Source organism: Lissotriton vulgaris, chromosome 1_1 (genome assembly GCF_964263255.1).
Source record: "Lissotriton vulgaris chromosome 1_1, aLisVul1.2, whole genome shotgun sequence".
Classification (NCBI taxonomy): Eukaryota; Metazoa; Chordata; class Amphibia; order Caudata; family Salamandridae; genus Lissotriton; species Lissotriton vulgaris.
In genome coordinates, this window is record NC_141685.1 from 1,351,785,601 (window position 1) to 1,351,798,217 (window position 12,617).

A 12,617-nucleotide genomic window follows, 5' to 3' on the forward strand; every position below is an offset into this window, starting at 1 on the left:
ATAATGTATCAATTTTATTTTACTTCAGTGTGCTGGATGAAACAGCCATCTTCCTAAACTTGGCTAAAGTGGGAGGGGGAAACTCGAGGAGTGAGTCCACTCTGTCAGAAGCAAGACAGAATGTGCCGTGCACACCAGATGACATGAGAAGGGTGAAGGCCAGAATGATGAACGACTGCCAAATGATGTCCAAGCCGTGAGAGCAGAGACACATTCTGCGGATGATGCAAACCATTAATAGAAAATGATAACATTTGTATTGCATGAAAGGGACGTGAGAACGAACTAAGACCCAAACCCTGAGAACTAATATAAACAATTAATTTATTGAATTAAAGGTGAAGTCACAGTCGTGTGACAACGCCACCTCCCAAGCCCACCAATCCCTTTGCGAGTTTGATGGCAGTTTGCAACAATTGTGGGATGGACATGTCAATTTTAGGGTATAATTGGGGTGCCTTTAGGGGTGTGGTTAGAGCTTAGGCTGGCAGGGGAGAAAGAGGGTTGATGCGTTGCTGTCTGTCGGTTTGCAGAGAGGCCAAGCTGTTCCTTGTCCTGTCCTGTTCCTGGATTCTATTTCAGAGAACCCCCACCATTTCCTAATGCAAATGCGGTTGCAAAAAAAAAATAATTAGCTTTTACCACCAACTTCAAAATGGTGGTAAGCCAGTCAACGAGGCGGGGTCCCCAGGAGACCGTTTCCCCTCTGTGATTGGCAACGAAAATATTTTTGGAGAGCAGGTAGTGGTCTCACTGACCACTGCCTGCTCTTAAAATATGAATTTGAAATGTTTCAAAAATGAAACTGAAACGTTTCATTTTTTTTTTTATGCTTCACATTTTCCTTGAAGAACAGGAGGCAGCTCCCTTGCGACCCATTTGGGAATCGCACACAGTGTCTCAGACACTTTTGTACATCAGTGTTTACAACTCACAATTTGTGAGTGGGAAAAATGCAAAATGCAAGTCGCAAACACCGTGAGTCGTACACTTGGGGCCAGATGTAGGTAACTTAGATTTACAGATTCATAAATACCGAATTTTACCGATTCGGTATTCATGAATCGGTAAATCTAATGTAGGTAATTATTCGGTAACAAAAACCGAATCGGTGGGATTCGGTATTTGCCATTGATTCCTATGGGCCTTGAAGCCCATAGGAATCAATGGCAAATACTGATTCGGTAATTACTGAATTGGTAAAAATACTGAATTGTCAAGGGGGATAGGGTGTCCCTTTGACACCCTGTTGCACCCCTGTTTCTGGCTAGTGTGCCATGTGACACACATACTTGCCCTTAGGGCATGTATGTGTGCCACATGGCACAGGTGTACATGCACAATGTGCATGTACACAGGAATTCATTACTTACCATGCAATAACGAATTCTTAGGGGGCTGTGGCACTGTTTGCAGTGCCACCTACATCTGGATTCTGTAAAATAAAGGCCCCCTACATTTCAATACCCAAATACCGGTCAGTTCCGCTATTTGGTCTCCTACATCTGGCCCTTGGTCCCTAATCTCTGTTTGTATCAGAAAACGTATACTGCAACATACACTACGTTAACCATACATCTAGCAACAAAGGTCACTTCATTACGGTGCCGGTCGGCATCCATCATTGGATTCTATGTGAAAAGTTCTTCACTGAACGTTCTATAACTAAAAAGCTATCCATCAATACACTTGTCCTTCATTAGAACTGCAGTTCAGCCTTCAAGATCTGAAGGCTAAGTTTCTCTGAGGTGGTCATGTAACCGTGGAAAGTCAGCCAACCCATTACCTGCACAACTGAGAAGTTTTACCTCGAAGTAAATCTAAAACATCACAATACACATTTATTTGCTGCTCGTTACCATACCTTCGCAATGGTGTGCTAAGTGAAATGTCCATTAGGAAGCCTATTCAAACTAACAACAAAATCTAGAAAGGTTGTCCCAAGGTGAAACCTGAATAAAATGTCCCTTAATTAAATTTGAATAAAAATGCTGCCTGCGATAGGAGCCTAAGGTTCCTTGGTAATACGGAATAATTGTCCATTTGTTAAACATTTAATAAAACGCCTCTAAAATCAATAAATCGTGAATAAAACAACACCTTGCAAATAGAACCCCTTGTTTCTCTAATCCAGAATAAAACTGCCTTTCGAAAAACCTGGATAAAATATTCGTTGATTAATTTCTCTTTAAACTAAAACATGACTGACCGACTAAAAACGTGAAATTTTGTTCAGAAGTACTAAGAGCCGGTAAGGAATACCCGACAGTTAACCAGGCTTGTATGTCACGCAACGAACACTGGTAAATGTCTTTATTAAATGGGTGTAAAACAAATCGTCAGCTAAAACCTGAATAAAACGCCTTACAGATAGTAGCCAACCGTGCCGCTAGCATACCGAAACACAGCACACCGAAACACAGCACTGGCATCGTGATAGAAATAGAAAAGAAAAAAATGCGCATGCGCATCAAAGTCGTCACTCGTTTAGACAATGAGATGTGTAGCCGAAAGTAGGGGTTGAGCAAGGTTACGACTTCTGGGTCTGACAGAGCTATCTAGGGTTGGGCACGCACTATATAGTTGTCCTGTTTATTTTAAATGTATAGATTGTCTTAACCTCGACTCAAGGACATCGAGGCAGTAGAAAATACTTACGAACTGCTTAACGTTAAAGCACTACCCCCCTCCGAATTTGCGGAGCTTCTTTCATCACTTGCATGTTGGTACATGTAGTTTTTCTGCACCAGTTAAAATGCTTATTTGAACGTGATTGAGTAACCAATTAGACTACAGTTCCCGTCAACCTGCCCGAAAGAATCATTACGCCCCCTTAAATTGACATACCTCCCTCGCATAGTACGCCGGGGGATGTAGTTTTTTATTGTCTAGAGTATCATGAGTACGAACGACCATGGGCTGCATACTTAACTACAACTCCCGGTAAGCCCGTGAACACACGTTTCCTTGCGTTGCATCAGCTGTCACTGCATGTTTCTTTTCGGAACCGGTCACCGGTGTAGTTAGGAAGGGAGATAGAGTTGATCATGAAGCTAACGGTGTGCTCCGCGGGATCCCCGCACTGCCTGAAAGTGCTGGCCGCTGCTGAGCGGGGCCGGACCACGGTGGAAGTACACTGGGCGGGCTCTGAAGGTAAGAGGGGGCTCATGTCTGTTGGCTTACTTTCGTTTGGAGGGGCACCACTTACTGCAATAGATCGATCTATCCGGCTGTGTTGTTTCTTACTTACACCCGCCCACTGCCAGTTGACTATTAAGGAGACTCTCGCAAATTGTTACTGGGGCGAACACCCTGAATCAAATGTATGACAAGAAGTGCACCCCCAAAATGTCTGTAGATTATGGATCCCATGAACACCTGTATACATTGAATAATCTTACAATTAGCTGTATTTTAGGGACACCCACGCTCACCTTTGTATGTTTAAGGATGTATTGGATCGATGTATCAGTTTTTTGTGGGTGATCAGCGGAAGGCCAACGTTGGAAAATTCACTAAACCAAATATTTCAGTGGGCTCGTACTCACTTATTCGAATGTTCATTCAAACTACTGTTACGTTGGTTCTTGAGAAAAAAAATGAATTAATAGTACTGTGAACAAAAAATTGGAATATATAAGAATATTAACATGGATAAAAACAATATGTATAATTTACTGCCACCTGAGCCATTTTTTAAAGGGGATGGTACAACAACTGCAAAATGGGAAGAGTGGAAGGAATATTTTCGCAATTCTATATCCATATTTGACGAGGAGGAAGAACCATTAAAACCAGAGGAAAAGGTAAAAATATTGTTACACAGTTTAGGAGCTGGTGGTCAAAAAGTGTACAATAACATTGAAAAGAAAGTCCATGAGGGAGCAGACAGGAATATATTTGAGGATGTTATGGAAGATTTAGATGATCATTATAAGCAAGTAGTGTGTGTTGATGTACAAAGGAAAAACAATTACAGGGAAGATGGAGATAACAATAAGGAAGTGAACATTAGTAAAGTAAAACCAGAGTGTGCCATCAACATAGGTGGAGTAGTAGAAATTGATTTAATCGCCGATTCGGGGTCATGTTGTACTGTGGTTAGCAAAAGTATATGGAAGAGTAAATTAGCAGAAACTTGGGAATGAATTAAAAGAAGCCGACATATCCCTGAAAACATACACTGGTGAAAACATTAACTTAATTGGATGCAGAGAGATGGAATTGAGTTACAAGAAGAGAAATACAAGAAGTAAGATGTATATCTCAGAAGAAGGACCCTCTCTACTAGGGTGGAAAGAGCAAGAAAAATTAAGAGTAACACAAAATCCCAATGTTACGGAACCTATGAGTTGGCTGGCACAAAACAACAGTACACAAAATGCCAGGTTTGAGTTATTAAGTGAGAGAACACCACCATCTAAAGTCAATGTTGGATGGATAAGAGCTGCGTGGAGAAATGAATGGAAAGGAGAAGCTGAAATGGACAAATTCAAACAAAAACAAGATTCTCACATGGGAAAGAATGATGGAAATAATAAAAGTAAAGAATTCGAGGACAAAAACAGTGAGGAGGAAATTGTGGAAAAAAGTGTATTTGTCAATAAGGGAATATGTATGGTCATAGAAACCATAGGTACAGAGGAGGACTTTTGTAATTCTACCTGCCTCAAACATGGGAGAGTGTGGCACGCAAATGCACTGGTTGAGTCCAAGCCAAAGACAAGGGAGAAATATGTTGATGACAGCGACCAGGAAGGGGAAGATGGTCTGAGTCGGGTCGAGTCAAAGTGCGACAACAAAGGAGAGTACTATGACTGGTTATATAATGAAGAGTCAGAGAAAGAGTGTAAGGAGGCACACAAACACTTACAATGCCCACACCCCAAGGTCGTGTTAGGGAAGAACAGGATGCTTATGGAATACAGGAGAGGATACGAGTTCAGCGGCACAGAAGACTCAGCCGCATCCTACTGCGGAATTCACTTGATGAAATTGGAGGAAGGACAGGTCTTTGATGAGGCACGTAATGAACAAGTGGGATTTGTCGAAAATAAAATTACCAGTGGCCCTGGTACAGAGTACAGCATGAGAACTGATGTTAGACCAAACACTGATGATGACGATGAGAAGGAAACCAGTTGTATGAGTAGACGTAGACGCAGTGTGGTCTGGTCCAGGAAATATCCCAAGAAAAAGGATCCTAAAGCTGTTGTCACTCACCGGGATAGAGAAGATGGTATGAGTAAGAAAAGACTAGAGCACAATAGCAAAATGGATTGCTGTGGCTGGTTGAACTATGAGGAGTCAGAGGAAGAGAGTAAGAAGGCACACAAACACGTTCAATGCCCACACCCTGAAGCAAACTTAGGAGCCGATTGGAAGCATATTGGATTAGCTGGGGAGCACGAGTTCAGTGGATCAGATGACTCAGCCGAATCCTCAGGTTAAGTTCATTCGTCCACGTTGGAGGATGGACAGGACTTAGTGTTGGCCTACCTCGTTGACAGCAACACCACCGGTGAATTTGGAACTGGAGACAACCAGAGGTCCGAAGTGGAACTAAACACAGATGATGACAACGAGAAAGTAACCATATACCCGTGTCTACATGGTCGCTTTGTGAACTGACTCATGTAGTACCAGAATCTAGTGTGATTACAGTTACATGTTCCCCTTTTCTCTTTTGTTCCCTTCTTTCCCATAGGAAGGAGATGTGTTACGTTGGTACTTGTTCCCGTTCGCTTTTGTCCCCTGCATGCCCCCCGCATTTGCATGCATGATGTCAGATGGCTGTTGTCCTTTGCCATCTGACAGTTAGTTACAGTTGATGAGGGCAGTTGCAGCTGTCCATGATTTTGAGCTGGTGACCGGAGCGCTTCCTTACTGGTGTGTCGTAATTGACAGGAAATAAAGAAACACCTTCAAGTATACCGTGTGTTTTTCTTACAACTACTCACTTATCCGAATGTTCATTCAAACTCCCTGGCCAATCAGCTGGGGGCTCACGTTTTATATTTGACTTAAGTTCTGATTAGTTAATTCCCTATAACCACAATATTTGATTAAATGAATATTTCAATACCTAACTAGTCGTCACAAATCAACACTCTTTACTCTGGTCGATGGACCTTTAGTTGAGTTAGTTGATGGTGATATTATCAACTATTTAACTAATCCACAGATCTCAGTGAAATAACCACAGACTCTGGGTAAGATTCTAAAGCTTTATCCAAGATTTCAGTCATAAATGTAATGCTCATTTACAGATTCACAGTGCAAGCCCCATCATTCTTAACATGGGAGAGAAAAATTCAGTTAGCAAGGACACACATTAATACCGTACAGAATTCATTCAACAAAATCAAATGCAAAAAGAGTGGATAGCTGTAGAGACAAAGACTATTGGACAGGATCGGGACATATACTTACTAGACTTCTCTATAAATCCGACGCACCAGGGCGCATCCCTCTCTTACACTCTCTCCCTCCTCGATGTTCTTCCGAAATCTTTAAATCTAATCAGACTGTTATTTGGAACGAAATCTTCCCAGTCTGCTCTCTCTTCTTTTCTTATAGCAGCTCTCGCCTCTCTGTCTCTCTCTCGCTCAGCATCGATGTCTACTTAAGTCACTCTAGTTATAGTCTTTATTTCTACATGTCCCACCCTCAAAAGTTGCAAATATTGATGAAATACTGAATATGATTGGACGGGGCCAGGGGAGTTTTCATCACACCATGCTGACATATTCATTTTTATTAATATTGTTATTATCTTGCAAACCCTTCCCCTTTAGCTCATTCCCCACTTTAATTCTCATATATGTATTGTTACAATATTTATTCATATTTAATACAGGCTCCATGGACGACGGATGCACATCTCCTCTTTCCCTCGACTTCTGTCCTTGTTCTTTGGCAGCCATTCAACTTGGTGGTAATTAGGTCACATTGCGAATCCACTGAACATGCGCGGCTCCCATTTCATCCAGTGCCATTTTCTTTTGTTCATGCACGATAGCAGCCCCAAATGAGCACTATCAATAAAGGAATCATATTAATTTCTCAAATATATAGTTCTCACTGTTCACCGCCCACTTCTACTGTATCCCATATTACTATTATTTTCTTGAGCAAAAGCATTAATAATAGTAGCTTTCTTTTTAGTTCAAGCAAGCAGATTTCGGGTATGTGGTACCTCACAACCACATTTTAGTCCTTCTTGCACATGCATGAGAGTTTTTCCCTCTCAAAGCGGGTTAGTTACGTTACTTGGACGTAATTCAGGTTTGCACATGCGCAAAGCATTTTTCTAAGTTAAAGCAGGTTTTAGTTGTGTTGCATTTATTTCATGTTAATTAAACATGCGTAAAGCTTTTCTCCCATGTGTCTGTGACTGGTGTATATTAGTTTTGTCTCATTCTACAGCTTTTAACTGTCAATAAAAGTTAATGAGGGATTTCTCCGAGCAAGTTTCGTTTTCTTGAATCCTTGCTCCATCAGGAGAAAGGCCCAATCGATTTGCTGTCAATATGCATGAGCATTATATGTTTCAAATGTTGTTTTTCTTTAGCAAGGTGCAGTAGTTTGAGTAGCAGCAAACCCCTTTCAATTTGTCATGCTCGCTGTGTGGACCGCGCACACTCAATGTAGCACCACACTTGTTCTTTTATGCCCCTATTCCCTATTTCAGTTCTACAGAAATGTTGATGGCAATACACTTGTGTGTGTTGAGATTTTATTTCCTGCTTCCAACTTTATTTCCTGCTTCCAACTTTAAAGCGTAGCGTAGCATAGGCTGAGCTTGTGATTAAACCCGCACAGACAGTGTTATCTTACGGGATACAGTCATGTAACAAAGATCTGTGAACTTTATTTGCATCGCACGTTAACTACTGTGGTGGCACATAGAGGGCCACTTATTCTCGGCCACTTATACTGGAAGGCATGACAAGGTAGAAGCCTTGAGAGCTACTGCCAAGAGTGCATCTAATTGTTCTCAGAAGAAAATTGCAAAAAACACAGTTGATGGACAGAATGTAGAACAATGTCATACATTCACCCCAGTACAAGGATCTGGGCCTAAATCCATCGTTGTTTTGCACTCCACACCACCCTGGGTTAGACACTGGCTATATGCAAATCAGCTCTGACCCTGTGCCTCATGGGAACAGTCCAGTCCGAACTACCAAGCCATGTCTTTCCCAGACCGGAATCAAGCATCCAAGGACCGGTTTCTGGCTATCAGCCTTGATCGCTTGACTCCAGTGGTGTTGCATATAGCCAGTGTCTAACCCAGGATGGTGTGGAGTGCAAAAAAACGATGGATTTAGGCCCAGATCCTTGTACTGGGGTGAATGTATGACATTGTTCTATATTCTGTCCATCAACTGTGTTTTTTGCAATTTTCACCCCGAGTGTGCTGGGTATACTCAGACGTGAGTTCCAGGCTCTCCACACCACTGGAGTCAAGCTATCCAGGCTGAAGAAGGCTGATAGCCAGAAACCGGTCCTTGGATTCTTGATTCCGGTCTGGGAAAGACATGGCTTGGTAGTTCGGACTGGACTGTTCCCATGAGGCACAAGGTCAGAGCTGATTTGCATATAGCCAGTGTCTAACCCAGGATGGTGTGGAGTGCAAAAAAACGATGGATTTAGGCCCAGATCCTTGTACTGGGGTGAATGTATGACATTGTTCTACATTCTGTCCAACTGTGTTTTTTTCTAATTGTTCTCAGAGCATCTAATATTGTTCAATGAAGATCACTTAGCCCTTCTCATAGAAATGCTGTACATAATCACAAAGGCCTTACCCAGTAACAGGTGACCAATTGTGGTATCTAGGTTGCATGTATCTAGGCAACAAGATAGACCACATGAGTTCTGGAATGGCAGTAAGCTATGAAGGGTGGCAGCTGGAACGGTTGCTGTGAAGGAGGAAGCTGTGTGTGCCTGCTCTCGATAAATCTACTACTACCACTACCCCTCTTGTGGTTTACTTCTACACAAATCGGGTGGGTAACTTAAAGCTGTGATAGTGATTAGAAGTATGGTGCCTCACGCAAGGATGGATATAAGGTAAACAGATACAAATGTAAGCATGTTTATGAAAATGTACATGCTTACCCTTTAGAGCTTGGTCATTGACGAGCCTGGAGGTGCACTTTGAATTCTCATTTAAACCCAGGGGAGTAGGCAATGACTCTGTGCTGAAGTCAGAGGGTTTGGGTCGTCAAAGAAGAAGATATTTGAAGGATTTAAATATAAGGGAATATAAGAGTCTGAGTACAATAGGGAAGGCAATATTGGCTGAACGTGGGTGGAAGAAGTTTTTTGTGTCCCGTTGGGAGAGGTTATTTGGAGCTGGACCAGAAATATTTTTTTAACACAAGGTTGAATAATTCTGGATTTTCCTGATGTTTAGCAATGTCGCAACAACCCTTCCCAAAACACATAACACCAGCACCTTGCAACAGGGCTCATTAAGGCAGATCTCTGAGTGACACTGAACACTGCCCATGTATGCAATGAGCTGGCTATTAAAGAATTCAGCAGCACTTTTTACTAATTACTACACATACTTTTGATGGGTAATAGGCACCTGGGCCAAAGGAGGAACTATCTACGCAATTTGATTGAGTTCACCAATCTCACCCACCAAAAAAACTGTAACTCATTAAAACTAACATACACACCATAGTGGCTACGCAAACGAAACCTTTGTACAGTAATACCCCTACTTCTCAAATGTGCTTCAATGTCATGCTAAGGGCATATTATGTGCTGTACTAGTACTAATTAACAATAACCTAAGTAGTGTTAAGCAATAGGGTGCCAGTTTGGTTAAAGAAGGGCGCAACGTGGAGCACCAGGGGTTGGGCTTCATTTGCTTGAGGAGTATTTATGAAAGTGGAGCAGCCCAGCAGTAAATGGGAGCTGTTGGGCCCTCCGAAAATGTAAAAATAAGTATTTTAAGGACCGCAAGGTTAAGAAGAGCAACAACGGTGTATGTAAAGATGAAAAGAGGTACAAAATGATGTGGGAATAATGATATTTATTCCAAGTGTTCTGTTACAGCCCACTGGTGAGGAATAACTGAGTGCGTCCTTTCACCACCAGCTACGCACTGTTACTTCCCCATAACATTGTACATTCCAATAAAACATCATAACATGAGTGAAACATCATCATGATATACCTACAATTTCATATCTATCTATATCTATCTCTCTCTCTCTCTCTCTATATATATATATATATATATATATATATATATATATATATATATATATAATATATTTTATGTCACAAAAGGAGCGGCACAACCAAATTCTTATTGAAGCCTTTTAATCAGAGCTTCACCCCACCAACGCGTTTCAGCCTCACAGGGCTTTGTTCACGGTCCAACAGGGTGAACAAAGCCCTGTGAGGCTGAAACGCGTTGGTGGTGTGAAGCTCTGATTAAAAGGCTTCAATAAGAATTTGGTTGTGCCGCTCCTTTTGTGACATAAACTCTAAACTGGGTCAGGATCCGACCCCTGAGCTGAGCACACGCTGGTGAGCGCACTCGCTATCTGCAGGATCACTTTGTGGCAAAAAAAAAAAAATAAAAAAAATAATATATATATATATATATATATATATATATATATATATATATATATATATAATCTCCATCCAAACAGGAACCCCATTAAGTGAAAGCCGCAGGAAATTGAATCAGCTCACTCTTTATTTCATCGACAGCTTGCTGGCAGGCCCCCTCGCCCAGGAAGCACTTCACAAAATTCAAGCGCCAAACGCGTTTCGGGAATGTAAGATCCCTTCATCAGCGGTAAAAGTCATAAGAAATGTCAGCACAGTTCATTGCGTACTTTATCTTATTCATACCTGCCTCAGTGGACGTGTCCAGTACTCTGGCTTTATGCTCCATGTAGTTCCAAATTAAATCCCAAGTAGGTGCGCACATTTTTTAAACATTAAAACACATTAAATCCCCAGTGGGTTGAAGCAAAGTCTGAGCGGGCACATGCCTTGCTTTTCAGATGCCGATTTGAGCGTCAAGCAGGTCGCTCCCTGCAAAGCACCAGCTTGCATTCCTTCCAAAGTTCCAAAACTCGAGTGGTCTCAGAACAGACCTGCTACAGCAGTGGGCTTTCTCTCCTGATCGGGCAGGCCGCATAAATCCATCCAAACAAGAAGCCCATTAAGTGAAAGCCACAGGAAATTGAATCAGCTCACTCTTTATTTCATCGACAGCTTGCTGGCAGGCCCCCCTCGCCCAGAAAGCACTTCACAAGATTCAAGCGCCAAACGCGTTTCGGGAATGTACGATCTCTTAATCAGGAACTACATGAACCATAAGGCCAGAGTACTGGACACGCCTACTGAGGCAGGTATGAATAAGATAAAGTGTGTAATGAACTGTGCTGACATTTCTTATGATGACTTTCGCCGCTGATATATATATATATATATATATATATATATATATATATATATATAGAACAGCTGACCGCAAACAAAATTAATTATTGCCAGAAATAAAATAATAGCCATCGTATATCAATTTTTTCCTTAGTAATGCAAGAAATAAAACCATAACAAAACAAATATTTCATCCTTCTTATTACAAGAAATAAAATAACAACAAAACCACTCCTTTACTTTTTACTCTAAAATATAATCTTCTAACTTCAGCAGTTTGACCACCTCTTTTGTCTGAGAAAGCATCGCATCACAGAAAAAGACGCCTCAGGAACAGACACATTTGTGGTCAGCTTTTCCTGTTCAGAAGAGGAAACATTTTCTTGGTGGTCCACATTGTAACTGTACAACCCTGGAAGTGGCACTTCCATGTTAGATTTTTCCTGCTTAACCCCCATTTCACCATTTAACTTGCCCTTCTCATAGACATCATCCAAAAATGAATTGTCCACATCCAACTCTTTGGAAAAAATGATTTCACGGGTTTAAGAACCACCACTGAACTCTTGCTCCACCAACGCCTTTTGTGGAGTAACACTGCACTAATTTCCTGTCACCTTATCAACTTGAACAGGTGCAGAGAAGTTTGATGTGCCCTTGCTCTGGTAAATGGGTTTAGCAATACGCACCCAAACACCTGCACAATAAGTTTAGGTTTGGCTCTATGAACTTCATCATGATGCTGCTTGCCCTCAACTTGTACATCACTGAAGTTATTTCTTTTTCCACAACCTTCTCATAACTCTTGTTAACTCTGGGGCTATCAAAATTTGGGGATAGAAAAGGTACAACATTCTCTCCCCCTCATCTTAAAATAAGGAGGCTCTCCAGTTGCTGAATATGATGAGATATGGTAATTCCACAACGTTTCTTTCAAGAAGTTAAAAACATCCCTTTTATTATCCAGAGCATCCTATATACCATCTTTAATAAATCTGTTTACCCTTTCCACCTGACCATTAGCTTTGGGGCAATATAAACCTCCTCTCTCAGTGCAGATACCACACTTATTAAGGAACTGCACCATTTTAGATGACACAGATTGTACCTTATTATTGGACATTAGCACTTTAGGAAAACCTTCAGTCTGAAAGAACCTTAAAAAAAACTTGATTACTTTATCTGTATTA

At 41.4% G+C, this 12,617-nt stretch overlaps 1 protein-coding gene across 2 annotated transcripts in view; it reads left to right on the forward strand.

Annotated features, from left to right (window-relative positions):
• The first annotated feature begins 2,962 nt into the window (after positions 1 to 2,962).
• Positions 2,963 to 12,617, forward strand: part of MARS1 (methionyl-tRNA synthetase 1) — a 231,318-nt gene continuing 221,663 nt past the window's right edge. Inside the window, exon 1 of one of the 2 annotated variants that reach the window (XM_086966633.1) lies at positions 2,963 to 3,153. In XM_086966633.1, the coding sequence (XP_086822759.1) occupies positions 3,048 to 3,153 (106 nt within the window). In that variant the 5' untranslated portion in view covers positions 2,963 to 3,047. The remainder of the gene's footprint in view (positions 3,154 to 12,617) is intronic. The other variant, XM_086966626.1, reaches the window with a different exon arrangement.